At 41.1% G+C, this 18,380-nt stretch overlaps 1 protein-coding gene across 1 annotated transcript; it reads left to right on the top strand.

The window, feature by feature from the left end:
• Nucleotides 1-6,163: 6,163 nt before the first annotated feature.
• Nucleotides 6,164-7,357, top strand: IRGM (immunity related GTPase M). The gene is given in 4 exon segments (XM_004443585.2): nucleotides 6,164-6,377; nucleotides 6,380-6,460; nucleotides 6,463-6,849; nucleotides 6,852-7,357. Coding segments are annotated over 4 exon segments (1,110 nt in total). The 5' UTR covers nucleotides 6,164-6,241.
• The last annotated feature ends 11,023 nt before the right edge of the window (nucleotides 7,358-18,380 follow it).

Here is an 18,380-nt window from a genome sequence, read left to right as displayed (position 1 = left end):
GGAGCAGCAGAGGCCACTCTAGCAGGAGGGGGGAGAGAAGAGGGAAGGTGAAAGACTTAGTATACCAAAGGGCGGCTTGCAGTGTGCTGTTACAGGAAGGCAGAACCTCAGCCCCACCCCACACTGTAGCAGGAGCACCTTCCCTTTTTGTTCTCAAGCATTGTCTGGACTCCTGGCCTTTTTGTTTTTCCTTTGGCCTTATTTGCCATTGCCCAGGCTCTGCCCCTATCTTGGAACACCTTCCTTCTTTAAGAGACTTTCATTTCTTCAAGACCAAATTCAAAGCTTGATCACTCCATCCAACTTTTCCTACCCATGGATCTTCACAACCTCATTTAAATTCTCTTTAACATTTTCATTTTTATGAAAATAATAGTCACACACAGTAGCAAGTTCAGTGGGACAGTTTAGTTCCTGACGAAAAGAAAGCATACCCTGCTCTACCACTCCCCACCCAATGTGTGAGACCTTCAGGAAAATTCCCTAAGAACCTGACAACTTTTGACATCTCCTTGTGATGGACCTCACTTCACATGTGGGTCCTGTCCTTCCCAGAAGACATATTATATATCTCCATCAAATGGTAGCAATGTAATGTGACTGCAAATTTGCTACCAAAAATTCTTTCTGTCTAGAAGGTATATGACCATAACAGGATGTTTCAGTGGGTTTCTCCCTGGGCTCCTAGAGCCAAGTTCTGCAGGTGACACATGCCCCACATGGGACCTGCTAGGATCATCCATGCCAGACTGAGCTGGCCAAACTGTCCTGAGACCCCTGTCTACCGCAGACTTCCTGCTTCTATATAAGGGGGACTGGAGATGAGGTGGGAAGAGAAGATTTCTTTGATATTTTTTCACACATGAAAATGAAAGTCTTCTAACACTCAAAAGTAACGAAGAAACATATATGATCTGGCCAAGATACCACCTATGGATATGGAAAGGTAGTTAGTGTGCTCAGGGTTAAAAAGCACCTTGGTTCTGAGTCCAGTCTGTAAACTCTTTTCACTTGCGTTTTAGTGTCTCCACCTGAGAGAAGAGAAAACCCTGCCTATAGTATCCCAAATGTGGAAAGACAGCAGTGATGGGATACCACCTATGGCTCCTCATTCCTGCCCTGAAGAAAGCAGGTTCCAGAGGGTCATCTGCAGGTAGCAAGATCTCCTGTCACTTCCTCTGGTTCCAGCAGAACTGAACTACAGCTGGGTCCTGAGCCTCTCCACACTGAAGACACGTGTCTTAGGCAGAGCAGGGGCCAGGACATATGTCCTCTGGATGTTGCTTCACAGTGCCTTCATAAGGAGTAAGGATGGACTGAAACCCATTGGGCCAGCCTTGGTTTTTGGTCTTCTAAAATGTCCATCTCTGATACCAAAAGCAAAGGCAACAAAAGCAAAAATAAACAAGTTGGGACTACGTCAAACTAAAAAGTTTCTGCACAGCAAAGAAAACCATCAACAAAATGGAAAGACAACCTACCAAATGGGAGACAGTATTTACAAATCATATATCTGATTTGTATCCAAATATCCAAAATATATAAAGAACCATTCAACTCAATAGCAAAATAACAAACTATCCAATGAAAAAATGGGCAGACCACGCCCTCTGGCAGTATGCAAAAATATAGTAAATCTCCAGACCAGAAGGAAAATGATAAGCACCCAGAAATCAATCCTGAAGGCACAGAAATTTATAACCTAAATGACAGAGAATTCAAAATAGCTATCATAAAAAAGCTCAACAAATTACAAGAAAACACAGATAGGCAATTCAATGAAATCAGGAACTTCATCACAAAAGAGATTGAAACTATAAAGAAAAACCAATCAGAAATGTTGGAGGGGCTGGCCCCGTGGCTTAGCGGTTAAGTGCGCGTGCTCTGCTACTGGCGGCCTGGGTTCGGATTCCGGGAGCACACCGATGCACCGCTTCTCCGGCCATGTTGAGGCTGCCTCCCACATACAGCAACTAGAAGGATGTGCAACTATGACATACAACTATCTACTGGGGCTTTGGGGAAAAAGAAGGAGGAGGATTGGCAATAGATGTTAGCTCAGAGCCGGTCTTCCTCAGCAAAAAGAGGGGGATTAGCATGGATGTTAGCTCAGGGCTGATCTTCCTCACACACACAAAAAATAGACATGTTGGAGATGGAAAACACAATGGAGGTGATAAAGAAAAACTTGGAATCTTTAAAGAACAGAGCTGACAATATGGAGGAAAAAATTAGCAATATTAAGGGTAGGAATGTAGAAGTGCTCCAGGTGGAGGAGGAGAGAGAAATAAGACTAAAAAGAAATGAAGAAATTCCCTGAGAAATATCTGACTCAATTAGGAAATGCAACATAAGGATTATAGATATTCCAGAAGGAGATGAAAGGGAAAAAGGAGCAGAGAAGTTGTTCAAAGAAATAATAGCTGAGAACTTCCCAAACCTGGAGAAGGAGCTGGAAATAAAAGTGAATGAAGTCAATAGATTTCCTAAATATATCAGCATAAAAAGACCCTCTCCAAGGCATATAGTAATAAAGCTGGCAAAAGTCAATGAGGAAGAAAAGATATTAAGGGCAGCAAGACAAAAAAATAATAACATGCAAAGAAATCACAATCAGGCTCTCAGCCAGTTTCTTGGCAGAAACTCTACAGGCAAGGAGAGAGTGGAATGATATATTCAAAATTCTGAAAGACAAAAACTTTCAGCCAAGAATACTCTATCCAGAGAAAATATCCTTCAGATATGATGTAGAAATAATAACTATCCCAGATAAAAAAAAGCTAAGGGAGTTCATTGTAACAAGAACCCCCCCTACAAGAAATGCTCAAGAAGGCCCTCATGCCTGAAAAAAAAAAAAAAAAAAAAGAGAAAGGGGATACAAACCTTCAAGCAAGGAGAAAAATATGTAAACAAAATCAGAAAATTTGCAGCTCTCTATCCAAATAGGTTAGCAAACACTTAATTATAACATTAAAGATTAAGGGAAGGAAAACACCAAAAGTGATTATAACCTCATCACTTTAAACACAAATTCACAACATAAGATGGAATAAATTGTGACAATAATAACTTAGAAGGGGAAGAGGAAAGGGATCAAATAGACTTAGTCTAAAGAAATAAGAGGTCATCAGAAAATGGACTATCTCATCTACGAGATTTTTTATACAAACCTCATGGTAACCACTAAACAAATAAACAGAACAGAGACACATACAATAAATAAAGAGAAAGCTAAGAAAACCATCATGCAGAACTACCAAACTGAATTGGTAGTCCGAAACACATGGGACGAGAAACAAAGCAAATGCAAAAGAACTGGAAAATGAGTGATAAAATAGCAATATTAAGCCCTCATATATCAATAATAACTCTAAATGTAAGTGGATTCAATGCTCCAATCAAAAGACACAGAGTGGCTGGATAGATTAAAAAACAATATGCTGGGCTGGCCCCGTGGCTTAGCGGTTAAGTGCGTGTGCTCTGCTGCTGGCGGCCCGGGTTCAGATCCCGGGCGCACACCGATGCACCACTTCTCCGGCCATGCTGAGGCCGCGTCCCACATACAGCAACTGGAAGGATGTGCGACTATGACATACAACTATCTACTGGGGCTTTGGGGGAAAAAATAAATAAAAAAATATTAAAAAAAAAAACAATATGCTGCTTCCAGGAAACACATCTCAGCCCTAAAGACAAACACAGTCTCAGAGTGAAAGGATGGAAGACGATACTCCAAGCTGATGGCAAACAAAAGAAAGCAAGTGTTGCCATACTTAGACAAAGAAGACTTCAAGATAAAACAGGTAATGAGAGACAAAGAGGGGCAATATACAATGATAAAAGAGACACTCCACCAAGAAGACATATCACCTATAAATATATATGCACCCAACACAGGAGCACCAATGTACATAACGCAACTATTAGCAAACCTAAAAGGAGACATTAACAACAACACAATAATAGTAGGGAGTCTTAACACCCCACTTACATCAACGGATAGCTCATTCAGACAGAAAGTCAATAAGGAAATAATGGACTTAAATCAAAAACTAGACAAGATGGACTTAATAGTTATATATAGAGCATTCCATCCAAACACAGCAGATTACACATTCTTCTCAAGCACGCATGGAACATTCTCAAGGATAGACCATATGTTGGGAAACAAGGCAAGCCTCCATAAATTTAAGAAGATTGAAATCATAACAAGCATCTTGTCTGACCATAATGCTATGAAACTGGAAATCAACTGCAAGAAAAAACTAGGAAAGTGCCAAATATCTGGAGACTAAACAACATGCTACTGAACAACCAATGGATCATTGAAGAAATTAAAGGAAAAATCAAAAAATATCTGAAGGCAAATGAAAATGAAAACACACCATACCAACTCACATGGGATGCAGCAAAAGAGGTCCTGAGAGGGAAACTCACAGCAATACAGGACCACTTTAACAAACAAGAAAAATCCCAAATAAGCAACCTCAAACTACGCCTAACAGAATTAGAAAAAGAAAAACTAAAGCCCAAAGTCAACAAAAGGAGGGAAATAATAAAAATCAGAGCAGAAATAAATGAAATTGAAACAAAAAAAGAAACAGTAGAAAGGATCCAGGAAACAAAGAGCTTGTTCTTTGAGAAGATAAACAAAATTGACAAACCCTTAGCCTGACTCACTAAGAAAAAAATAGAGAAGGCTCAAATAAATAAAATGAGAAATGAAAGAGGAGAAATCACAACAGACACCACAGAAATACAAAGGATTATAAGAGAATACTATGAAAAACTATATGCTAACAAATTGGACAATCTAGAAAATATGGATAAATTCTTAGACTCATACAACCTCCCAAAACTGAATCAAGAAGAAATAGAGAATCTGAATAGACCAATCACAAGTAAAGAGATTGAAATAGTAATCAAAACCCTCCCAAAAAGTAAAAGTCCAGGACCAGATGGCTTCTCTGGACAATCTTACCAAACATTCAAAGAACATTTGATACCTATCCTTCTCAAACTATTCCAAAAAATAGAGGAAGATGGGACACTTCCCAACACATTCTACAAGGCCAACATCACCCTGATACCAAAGCCAGACAAGGACAATAAAAAGAAGGAAAATTATAGGCCAATATTGCTGATGAACATAGATGCAAAAATCCTCAACAAAATATTGGCAAACCGAATACAGTAATACGTTAAAAAGATCATACACCATGATCAAGTGGGATTTATACCAGGGACACAGGGATGGTTCAACATCTGCAAATCAATCAATGTGATACACTACATTAACAAAATGAGGAATAAAAACCATATGATCATCTCAATAGATGCAGAGAAAGCATTTGACAAGATCCAATATCCATTTATGATAAAAACTCTCAACAAAACGGATATAGAAAGAACGTACCTCAACATAATAAAGGCCATATATGACAAACCCACAGCCAACACCATATCCCATGGTTGGGTCAGGTAGGGAGCCCCTCACAGAACAGAAGGGCTTCGTGTTGCTCACAGGACAACTCTTCAGCCACAGAGGCAGTATTGAACTTTAAAAATTTTAAAAATTTGCTTTGACACTGAGAAGAGAATAGATTTTTAAGGGGAATGACCAAAGCAGGCACTCCTAACTTGTGGGATGGTGAAAGCCCACCAGCTGAGAGCACTGCACGTGTACAGTCCACTGGGTAATCCCAACCAATGGTCCTTCCCAATCCTGCCCTTCAAAATGCTTCCAGTCTCTCTGCAAGGTTCAGCCTCCTAGAGAAACCACGCTCACAGAAGAGCTCAAATACTTCTATTAATAATGACAACAGCGACAATGATAAGCAACCATGTACAAACGTCAGGCTGAGCCACCAGCCTGATGCTCTGCTGCTCAAGTCCACCGATATCTACAATCCTGCTTCAGGGCTAACTGCTGGCACGATGGTTGCAAAGCATTCCTCCACGGTCTCCTCTGACCCCCAAGAATGTGCACATCTCCCAAATGAGGGATTTGCTCATTCTGTAATCAAAACATCTTTGCCAGCAGCTTGGGTGTGGATCTGATAGCCTGGGCTCAGGATGCTAAGTCTGAAGATTCCTCTTCCATCCTGTGTGCCCAGCCCTCCTCACTGCCCTGCTTTTCCTCCTTGTGTGGGATAATCCACTGCTCAGCGAGGTGACGCAGCCCGCGCTGTCCCCTTACACTCCATTATCCTCATCTTTTAGCTCTGCTGTGCTGTACCATATGGGCTGGAGCGTTTTAGCTGAGGTGGGCGCCATGAACATTGAGAAAGCCTTGGAAGAAGGGAAGTTGCTGGAGGTAGTCTCTGCAGCCAGGGAGACCCTGGAGACATCATCCAGAGCCCCAGTGAGCATCGCTGTGATGGGGGTTCTGGCAATGGCATGTCCTCCTTCATCAACAGGCTGCAGGGCATGGGGCACGAGGAGGCCTCGGCCCCCACTGGGTGGTGAGGACCACTCAGACTTGCACCTGCTACTTGTCCTCCCACTTTCCCAATGTGGTGCTGTGGGACCTGCCTGGGACGGGGGCTGCCACCTACAGCCTGGAGAACTATCCAGAGGAGATGCAGTTCAGCCAGTACGACCTCTTCATCATCATTGTGTCTGAGCAGTTCAGCATGAACCTCGTGAGGCTTGCCAAAACCATCCAGGACCTGGGAAAGAGGTTCTACATCGTCTGGACCAAACTGGACAGGGACCTCAGTACAATTGCCTGCTCGGAGGGATGGCTCCTGAAGAATATTCGATAGAACATCCGGGAACCTCTCCAGAAGGAGCGGGTGTGTGAACCCCCCATATTCCTGGTCTCCAGCCTTGACCCTTTTTTGCATAACTTCCTGAGCTGAGGAACACGTTGCACAGGGACCTCTCTGACATCTGGTGCCAGGGTCCCCTAAAGAACCTGTCCCACACCTATGAGAAGATGATTAACGACAAAGCGACCTCCCTGCAGGAGATAAGAGCCTCCCAGTTCCTCCAGGACACTCTTGTCATCCAGGATGCTGATGATCTGGAGGAGTGTCTGAAGGCCTGCCGCTCACTTTTTGGTGCGGATGATGAATCTCTCCAGCAGGTGGCGCAGAGTATGGGGACCCCTGTGGAGGAGTATAAGGCCATCATGAAGTCCCAGGATCTGCACACTCTCCTCACAGACTGGGCATTTCCTTGGATGAATTGTAACACGGCCTCTTACTTATACACAATTCTCAGCTACATCCCACTCTTAGGCGACCCTATTATCCACTACCTCAGAGAAGTGAAACACAGACGCTTTCTTGAAATAGTTGTTGAGGACGCCAACACCATCCTGAAGAAAATCCTGAAAGACTCCACCGTCTGAAGAGCTGACATTTCAGCAGCCTTCTTCTCAGGGGAAGTCAAGGCACGTGGGTCCTCTCTTCAGCACTGTGCCCTTTCTGAATTCTCAATAATCTCAATACTTCCACCTCCATGAGTTCTAAGGTCCTTGAGGTTAATGACCTGACTTGATCTTTTTGTACCCACCTCAGCAAACAGCATGATGTGTCCTACTTCTTGGCAGTTGTTCCATTTCATTAACTAAATTAGCTGGGATCCAAATATGGGAGAAAGGATTGGCACAGTGTGACATATAATCTCGTTCTGCAGTCCCCTTATTGCTTCACGTTAACATCATTTCTCGTCTGAGGCCTCTTGGTTTTCCCCTGATCCTTCACTTCTCACCTCTTGTTCCCTAGACTCAAAGAAGCACACTGGGTACAGAGGGGACAACATCCTTTGGGGATAGATGATGGAGAGTGTCTTTTTAGTTGTTCTCTGAAAAGTATTGTGTGGTGATACCAGGATGCTGAGGCCAGTCTGGCTGCGTATAGCTCTGCTCTTTAACCTGTCCATAGCAGATGCTTAAACTCCTTTGTATCCCAAAAAGGATATGGGAGATGGACTCAAATGCCATTGTTCTCGAGATGGTAAATTGTTGAATGGAAAGGCAAGCCTGACAATGCTAAGTACCAAGCACCACCCCCACCGACAGTCCCACACTCTTCACAGGCACACCCTCAAGGCAAGCCGGGATTTCTGCAGTGCCCCTGGCTCTGTTGGTCCAGAGGTGCACCAAGCACCCCATCCATACCCTCTCTTTCCACACACACACTGACTCCTCTCCCCTTTGCCCAGAGCTTTCCCCTCTCTCTTCCCACTTAGTTCATTCATTCACCCAGTTATTCAAGAAGCAATGTGAGTGTTCTCCTAGAGTCGTCCTTTTCCTGTATTCCCACATCCAGTAGAGAACAAGTCCTGCCAACTCAACCTCTTTCACGTATTGCAGATTCATTCCCTTCCCATCTCTCCCTACTTCTCAGTTGAACCCTGGAATCCCTTCTTGCTTCAAGCTCACATTTCTCCTTGTCTACTTCTGATCCATGCCTACCCACCTTCATCTTCATCTCCCACCCCTCCTGGTTTCATGCTATTATTTCCAACAATAGCAAACTGTTTGCAGTATCCTCCAATGCGCCAGACTAGTTATGTTTCTGAGTCCTTGCCGGCTCAGTGAGTCCTTGCTCATCAGTGTATTTTCAGCACCCAGCACAGCATAGGTTCTGGATAAACATTTCCTAGGTGCACCCTCCTGCTTGCAATGGGGAGGACAGAACACAAGCCAAATGGCAGCATCTCCACCTCTACATTTAGTAAGAAATTTCAAATGAGAACTCCGCCAGGGGTACTGCAGTTAGGGGAAATGCTTATTGGAGTTACCTCGTGTAGTTACATTGGTTAATAATGACAAAGAGACCTCAAGTCAAGGTACATGTTGAGAAAAACATGGCAGACTGAATCAACATTGCTGCCACAAGTACTTTAAGAATGCAAAGTGCAGATAATAAAGATTAATTAATGAGGCAATGAATATTAAATTAGGAAGTATTTATGTATGCTGGCCACAAGAACACAACGGACTAAGGATTATCAACCAAGTGAGGTTGTGACGGGAGGTGAGCAGAGCTCTGCTTTCAGTTTATCTTAGAAAGGTGTTTCCTTCCAAGCTATCACTCAAATTTATACCTGTAATCTTTAGGCATGTTTAATCAAGCTTATAGGAAGTAGTACCTGTTATATTATGTTTGCTCTAGAAAAGTGTGTGTGTTCACTTAAAGTGTCTGTTCACTCATGTTATATTATCCACTAAAGTTATCTCCTGTGTATGTCATAGGAAATTTAATTTGCTTACCTGCATTGAGAAAACTAACCCATTGTCTATGACTTCACTGGTATATAGTTAATCCGACCTGTATAGACACTATGTAAATTCTCCTAATCGGACACCATTTCAGACCATAGATCTAGATTTTCTCCCTGCTAGGTATATGTAGTATAAAAATTGTTTTTTATGACAGATTTTTTCAAATAAAATTTGAAATCCCACTCTCCACAACCAGAAGTATCACAAGCTATCTCTCCCCACTGTGGGAATGCTTCAGCCCTCACAGCAGCAGCCCCCTTCCCTGCTTCAGCCCGTCACCTTCACTCCATTTGCCTGGGAAGATTTCACCCAGGTAAACAGTCCAATCTGAACTTGGTAGATGTATCTCAACTAGACCTAGGTGTAAAAGTTTTGGCTCATCTTCAGGCTTCTGCTCCTAGGGAGGGTTTATCAGAGGTTATCACAACCATTCACTGAGATGGAGAGTGAAGTTAATATTGAATGGAGGTGAACCGAAAGAGACCTAGTGGAGATGTTAAGAATTCTAAGGTTAAATTCTGGCTCCAACATGCCGTCGCCATGTGACCTTGGGCAAGTCAGTTAACCTCCCAGTGTCTCAGTTTCTCAATAGGTAAAATGAGGATAATACTACATCCTTCATAGGGTGTCCACCCAGATCCAGATAGTGTTGTGAGGATTCAATGGGTTAAAGCACATAAAGCACCTAGAATAGGGTCCAGCATGTAATTCTGTAAATATTAGGTATTATTATTATCATCACTGCTTTTCATGGCTAACAAGAAACGACATGAAGTCACATGGAAAGGCAGTTCTACCCAAAGGTGATGTCTTGCTCAAATTGTCCATCCAGTGGAATGAGGAAGAGTCTAGTGGGAGAGATGTGGAAGTCTTGAAGGCATTGGGGCATCTCATCCTTATTCCCACCTTAGCTTGTTAAGTTTCCCCTGTGGAAAATTTAGGAAAGAGAGGACAGTCCCACACAGAGCACTCTTCCTGCATCCTGAGAACAGTTTAGTGAGATCCCCAGAGAAGGAGGGAAGAGGGAGAGAATTGAGACTAGTGGTCAAAGGGTTTTGGAGGTCAGAATGGCCCTAGGTGCAGGGTTCTTACAGTAAACCCAACCCTAACCAGCCTCTCCTGGCTGCTCATGATGAGGGAGGGTGGAGAAGAGGCCACCCCACTGGAGCCTCCCATAGCTCAGCCAAAAAGAAAACCAGGTTAACTAAACACCAGGAAGCCTGACCCCCAGGGAGGTCTATTGGGGGTTCAGGACCACTTAGTTTACCACATGGAAAGTCAAAATATAAAAGTATTAAGAGACAAAAGAGAAGACATGATCAAATGAGGCAAACCACAAGACAAAGAAAGAAGAACCTCTGATAGAGTGCTTCATCCTCAGTACCACATGGAATCCCAGCAGGGATGGGGCCCTGCATTTTGCAAACAGGAATGGAAAACAAAACCTTGACATGCCCCTAGGTCAGTGGTAGGCACCTCTAAGATGGCCTCCAACATTATCTCCCATCTTCATGGCTTTCTTTAATCTCTTCCCCTTGAGTGACTAATAGAATAAGCAGCAGTGACAGAATGTACTTCCAAAATTATGTTCTCGAAAATCTGCAGCTTCTGTCTTAATAGGTACTTTCTGTTCACTGGCACTTTCCCTCCCTTCCTCCCTCCCTCTGTCTCTCTCTCTCTCCTTCTGCCTAGTAACCATAGAAAGACATTTAGACTAACCTGCTGGGGAGGACCTAAAGAATCAGAGGCCATGTGGAGGAGAACTGAGGCAGCCAGCACCAACTGCCAGCCATGTGAGCGCACCATCTGGAGAGCAAACCCTCCAGCCCCAGGCAAGGCTTCGGAAGATGCAGCCGGGCTGACAGCTTGACTATAACCTCATGAGAGACCCTGATGGAGAATCGCCTAGCTGAACTGCTCCTAGATTTCTGACCCTCAGAAACTATGAGATAATAAACACTTGTTTTGAGCCACTAAGTTTTGGGGTAATTTGTTACACAGTGTTAAAGAACAAAAATTCAACCAAATAAATTTGAAGATCTAATTGGCTTTATTAAATGATTCATGAATCAGGCAGCATCCCATGTAGCAAATAGAAGGGAGCTCCAAGGAGTTGTATGAAATGGAAGGTTTTTATAGGCAGAAAGAAGGTGGGACAAGGAAGTTAAAGGAGTGGATTACTTCAGGCAAGGTCATCTTCCCTTAGGGGGAGGCAGGGGGTTCTGTCAGGCAGATTACCTCACTAGTGCTGGCCAGGAAATTCCAGACTGATTGGTTTAAAATTCCACTCCTGGGAGAGGGGGAAACTGCAGTTAGGTTAGGTATTACGTCTTGAAGGGGCTTAGCACAAATGACTCCATTTTGGACCTGTTGTTTCTTTTCAACAACAGCAATAGATAACTAATACAGTCAAGAAGTTCACTACAGACCTGGCACTTGTTAGAGACCTCTTCCCTTTGTGACACTCACTCCTGCATGGATACAGCACAAAGGAACAGCATCCTCCCCAATCTCAGTCCTTCCTTTTTTGGCCTTGTTTTCTGTAAAAGCACCAGCCCCTACCGACTCTCACAGGTGATTTCATTTAGTTCAGGCCTCATGGACTTATCCAGTTGGAGGCTCTATTTTATTTATTTATTTATTTTTATTGATGTTTTAATGGTTTCTAACATTGTGAAATTTTGGGTTGTACATTTTTGTTTGTCCATCACCATATATATGACTCCCTTCACCTCTTGTGCCCACCCCCACCCCCACTGCCCCTGTAACCACAGTCCAGTTTTCTCTGTCCATGTGTTGGTTTACATTCCACATATGAGTGAGAGCATACAGTGTTTGTCTTTCTCTTTCTGGCTTATTTCACTTAACATCATACGCTCCAGGCCCATCCACGTTGTTGCAAATGGGACGATTTTGTCTTTTTTTACGGCTGAGTAGTATGCCATTGTATATATATACCACATTTTCTTAATCCAATCGTCAGTCGAGGGACACTTAGGTTGCTTCCACTTCTTGGCTATGGTGAATAATGCTGCAATGAACATAGAGGTGCATAAGCCTCTTTGGATTGTTGATTTCAGGTGCGTTGGATAGATTCCCAGTAGTGGGATGGCTGGATCATAGGGCATCTCTATTTTTAATTCTTTGAGGAATCTCCATACTGTTTTCCATAGAGGCTGCACCAATTTGCATTCCCACCAGCTGTGTATGAGGGTTCCTGTTTCTCCACATCCTCTCCAACATTTGTTGTTTTTTGTCTTGGTGATTATAGCCATTCTAATGGGCGTGAGGTGGTATCTTAGTGTTGTTTTGATTTGCATTTCCCTGATGATTAATGATGTTGAGCATCTTTTCATGTGCCTATTGGCCATCTGTATATCTTCCTTGGAGAAGTGTCTGTTCATTTTCTCTGCCCATTTTTTGATCGGGTTGTTTGTTTTTTTGTTGTTCAGTTGTGTGAGTTCTTTATATATTATGGAGATCAACCCCTTGTCAGATGTATGTTTTGCAAATATTCTCTCCCAGCTGGTTGGTTGTCTGTTCATCTTGATTCTGGTTTCATTTGTCTTATAAAAGCTCTTTAATCTGATAAAGTCCCACTTGTTTATTTTTTCTTTAGTTTCCCTAGTCTGGGTAGGCATGTCATCCAAAAAGATTCCTTTAAAACCAATGTCAAATAGTGTGTTGCCTATATTTTCTTCTATGAGTTTTATAGTTTCAGGTCTCACCTTCAGGTCTTTGATCCATTTTGAGTTAATTTTTGTGAATGGCGATAGCACATGGTCCACTTTCATTCTTTTGCATGTGGCTGTCCAGTTTTCCCAACACCATTTATTGAAGAGATTTCCTTTCTCCATTGCATGTTCTTAGCACCTTTGTCGAAAATTAGCTGTCCGTATATGTGTGGTTTTATTTCTGGGCTTTCAATTCTGTTCCATTGATCTGTGTGTCTGTTTTTGTACCAGTACCATGCTGTTTTGCTTACTATTGCTTTGTAGTATGTTTTGAAGTCAGGGATTGTGATGCCTCCTGCTTTGTTCTTTTTTTTTTTTAGGATTTCTTTAGCTATTCGGGGTCTTTTGTTGCCCCATATAAATTTTAGTATTCTTTTTTCTATTTCTGTGAAGAATGTCATTGGGATTCTGATTGGGATTGCATTGAATCTGTAGATTGCTTTAGGTAATATAGACATTTTAACTATGTTTATTCTTCCAATCCACGTGCATGGGATAGCTTTCCCTTTCTTTATGTCATCATGGATTTCTTTCAATAATTTCTTGTAGTTCTCATTATATAGGTCCTTCACCTCCTTGGTAAGATTTATTCCTAGGTATTTTATTCTTTTTGATGCAATTGTAAATAGTATTATCTTTTTGAGCTCTCTTTCTGTTAGTTCATTATTAGCATATAGAAATGCAACTGATTTTTGTAGATTGATTTTGTACCCTGCAACTTTGCTGTAGTTGTTGATTGTTTCTAATAGTTTTCCAACAGATTCTTTAGGGTTTTCTATATATACAGTCATGTCATCTGCTAATAGTGAGAGTTTCACTTCTTCGTTACCTATTTGGATTCCTTTTATTCCTTTTTCTTGCCTAATTGCTCTGGCCAAAACCTCCAGTACTATGTTGAACAGGAGTGGTGAGAGTGGGCAGCCCTGCCTCATTCCTGTTCTCAGAGGAATGGCTTTCAGTCTTTTCCCATTGAGTATGATGTTGGCTGTGGGTTTGTCATATATGGCCTTTATTATGTTGAGGCACTTTCCTTCTATTCCCATTTTATTGAGAGTTTTTATCATAAATGGATGTTGTATCTTGTCAAATGCCTTCTCTGCGTCTATTGAGACGATCATGTGGTTTTTATTCTTTGTTTTGTTGATGTGATGTATCACATTGATTGATTTGCGGATGTTGAACCATCCCTGCGTCCCTGGTATAAATCCCACTTGGTCATGGTGTATGATCTTTTTAATGTATTGTTGTATTCGGTTTGCCAATATTTTGTTGAGGATTTTTGCATCAATGTTCATCAGCGATATTGGCCTGTAATTTTCTTTCTTTGTATTGTCTTTGTCTGGTTTTGGTATCAGGGTGATGTTGGCCTCGTAGAATGATTTAGGAAGTGTTCCATCTTCCTCTATTTTTTGGAATAGTTTGAGAAGGATGGGTATTAAATCTTCTTTGAATGTTTGGTAAAATTCACCAGAGAAGCCATCTGGTCCTGGACTTTTATTTTTTGGGAGGTTTTTGATTACTATTTCAATCTCTTTACTTGTTATTGGTCTATTCAGATTCTCCATTTCTTCTTGGTTCAATTTTGGGAGGTTGTATAAGTCTAAGAATTTATCCATTTCTTCTAGATTGTCCAATTTGTTGGCATATAATTTCTCATAGTATTCTCTTATAATCCTCTGTATTTCCATGGTATCCGTTGTAATTTCTCCTCTTTCATTTCTAATTTTATTTACTTGAGCCTTTTCTCTTTTTTTCTTAGTAAGCCTGGCTAAGGGTTTGTCGATTTTGTTTATCTTCTCGAAGAACCAACTCTTTGTTTCATTAATCCTTTCTACTGTTTTTTTGGTCTCAATTTCATTTATTTCTGCTCTGATTTTTATTATTTCTCTCCTTCTGCTGGCTTTGGGCTTTGTTCTTCTTTTTCTAGTTCTGTTAGGTGTAATTTAAGGTTGCCTATTAGGGATTTTTCTTGTTTGTTCAGGTGGGCTTGTATCGCTATGCGTTTCCCTCTCAGGACTGCTTTTGCTGCATCCCATATGGTTTGATATGGCATATTATCATTTTCATTTGTTTCCAGATAGTTTTTGATTTCTCCTTTAATTTCATCAATGATCCATTGGTTGTTCAGTAGCATGTTGTTTAATCTCCACATTTTTGTCACTTTCCCAGTTTTTTTTTCCTGGTTCATTTCCAGTTTCATAGCCTTATGATCTGAAAAGATGCTTGTTATGATTTCAATCTTCTTAAATTTATTGAGGCTTGCTTTGTTTCCCAACATATGGTCTATCCTAGAGAATGTTCCATGTGCACTTGAGAAGAATGTGTAGTCAGCTGTTTTTGGATGGAGTGCTCTGTATATGTCTACTAGGTCCATCTCGTCCAGTTTTTCATTTAAGTCTACTGTTTCTTTATTGACTTTTTGTCTGGATGATCTATCCATTGCTGTAAGTGGGGTGTTAAGATCCCCTACTATTATTGTGCTGTTCTTGATTTCTCCTTTTAGGTTTGTTAATAGTTGCTTTATGTACATTGGTGCTCCTATGTTGGGTGCATATATATTTATAAGTGATATGTCTTCTTGATGTAGTGTCCCTTTTATCATTATATATTTCCCTTCTTTGTCTTTCTTAACCTGTTTTATCTTGAAGTCTACTTTGTCTGATATGAGTATGGCAACACCTGCTTTCTTTTGTTTGCCATTAGCTTGGAGTATTGTCTTCCATCCTTTCACTCTGAGCCTGTGCTTGTCTTTAGTGCTAAGATGTGTTTCCTGAAGGCAGCATATTGTTGGGTCTTGCTTTCTAATCCATCCTGCCACTCTGTATCTTTTGATTGGAGAGTTCAATCCATTTACATTTAGGGTAATTATTGATATATGAGGGCTTAATGTTGCTGTTTTGTCACTTATTTTCTGGTTCTTTTGCATTTCCTTTGTTTCTTGTCCCATTTGTTTTGGACTGCCAATTCAGTTTGGTTGTTCTGTCTTATGACTCTTCTAGTTTTCTCTTTGTTTATCATATGTGGTTTTGTTTTGATTATTTGTTTAGTGGTTACCTTGAGGTTTGGGCAAAAAATCTTGTGTATGAGATAGTCCATTATCTGATGGCCTCCTATTTCCTTATACTAAGTCAATTCAGTCACTTTCCTCTTCCCCTTCTAAGTTGTTCTTGTTATACCTTATTCTATCTTGTGCTGTGGCTGTGTGTTTACAGTGATGAGGTTAAATTTATTTTTGGTGAATTTCTTCCTTTGATCTTTGAATTTAGTATTTAAGTGGTTGCTAACCTATTCCGGTAAAGATCTACTATTTTTCTGAGTTTGTCTACCTACTTTTCTCCTTGTGGAGGCTCTATTTTTAAGAGAAAAAGGAGGAAAATAAGGAAGGGTCAAAACAGAGCAATCCTTGGTTGTGAGAGGGAGAGTGGATGAGAGACAGTGGAGTGTGAGCATGTCCCTCAGGAAGAGGGGCTGGGATTCTCTCAGGGCCACCCAGAGACACGACCAGGCCTTAATGTCTGTACCAGAGCCCATGGATCCCAGCGAGAGTCATGGCCTCTGGGGCTCACACCCATCTCCCAAAAGTACCAGAGTATCTGGAGGTTGGGGACTAACTCTAATGTATCTTTGGGGAGCTAATGAATCCATATATCTAGCTCCTTGCATAATATGAGGAGATAATGAATGTTGAATTAGATTTAGTTCATTTTAAAAAACCACAATAACAAAAGTATGCAGTGGTGAACCACAAGGACACAGGCTATGAGATTAAATGTAAAATCCTCTCACCCCTAGCTAAGCCCTATTCCCCCCGGGGTAACCGCTTGTAACTATTTGTGGGTTTGTTTTTACCTATCTTAAATAGAATATAATTAACTCATTATTGAAGGACAAAGAACTTTGTTTCAAAATACTTTTGCTGGTATTTCAAAATAATGTGTATCCTCTCTTTACTGGTCAAAATTCTGCCTATTTATCTCTATGACTAATTAGTGAAACTTTCCAATAAAGTTATTTATCATTCTTTGTGTTCATGTATTTGTGGTATACAAAAACAATTGATTTCTATGATGGCCTCAGTGTCACCTAATATGATTCAAAGTGTGCCAATTTGTGACTTCCTATGATCTTTGGGTTATTCATTATTAAACTCTTAGATATTATGTCCATAAATGAGTAATGGCTTAGAATAGTGCCTAACACATTGCATGTGCTAAGTAAGTACTAGCTACTCTGATTAATCAAGTTTTCTTTTGTCCATCCCATGATTCAATTATTTTGTATTTGTTCTTATTAAAAATTATTTCCTGGGGCTGCCTCGGTGGCGCAAGCGGTTAAGTGTGCACGCTCTGCTGTGGCGGCCTGGGGTTCGCCGGTTCGGATCACCGGCCACACCGATGCACCACTTGTCAAGCCATGCTGTGGCGGTGTCCCATATAAAGTGGAGGAAGATGGGCGTGGATGTTAGCCCAGGGCCAGTCTTCCTCAGCAAAAAAAGAGGAGGATTGGCAGATGTTAGCTCAGGGCCAATCTTCCTCACACACACAAAAAATTATTTCCTATATTATATAAAAACTAACAAAAGTAGGAAGTAGTCTCAGTGTGCCTTCTTCATAAAATCCTAAGTCAAATTGCAGGTTCACTAATTTCCCTTATATTCAGTAACTCATTTGTCTCACATGATAAATATGACTATTCATTACAATAGTTATAGTCATATTCTCCAACCTGCAACAGAGGAATCTGTGGTTCATTCATTCATTGGGCTAAAGCTTCACTCTATATTATATTATTCTAGATTATTCCATGTAAACTGCCTAGAAAATGTATTACCATAGAATACTACAAATTGCAAATAAATATATTGATAGTTACAAATTAAAAGTATACTCAAGAAATAGAATATATATACACAAGCATACCTCATTTTTATTGTGCTTTGCTTTATTGTGCTTTGAAGATATTGCATTTTTAACAAGACCCTCCATCAGCAAAAAGATTATGACTTGCTGAAGGCTCAGATGATGGTTAGCATTTTTTAGCAATAAAGTATTTTTTATAATTTTATTTATTTATTTTTTCCCCCAAAGCCCCAGTAGATAGTTGTATGTCATAGTTGCACATCCTTCCAGTTGCTGTATGTGGGACGCGGCCTCAGCATGGCCGGAGAAGCAGTGTGTCAGTGCGCGCCCGGGATCCAAACCCGGGCCACCAGCAGCGGAGCGCGTGCACTTAACCGCTAAGCCATGGGGCCGGCCCAGCAATAAAGTATTTTTAAATAACATGTGTACATTGTTTTTTTAGACATAATGCTATTGCACACTTAATTGACTATAATATAGTGTAAACACAACTTTTATATGCACTGGGAAACCAAAAAATTCATATGACTCACTTTACTGTGATATTTG

The sequence above is a fragment of the Ceratotherium simum genome, unplaced genomic scaffold, assembly GCF_057802395.1.
Source record: "Ceratotherium simum simum isolate JZ-2026a unplaced genomic scaffold, ASM5780239v1 HiC_scaffold_43, whole genome shotgun sequence".
In the NCBI taxonomy this organism is placed as follows: Eukaryota; Metazoa; Chordata; class Mammalia; order Perissodactyla; family Rhinocerotidae; genus Ceratotherium; species Ceratotherium simum.
The sequence above is the reverse complement of the archived record's forward strand: the minus strand, read 5'-3'. Positions and strand labels throughout refer to the sequence as shown.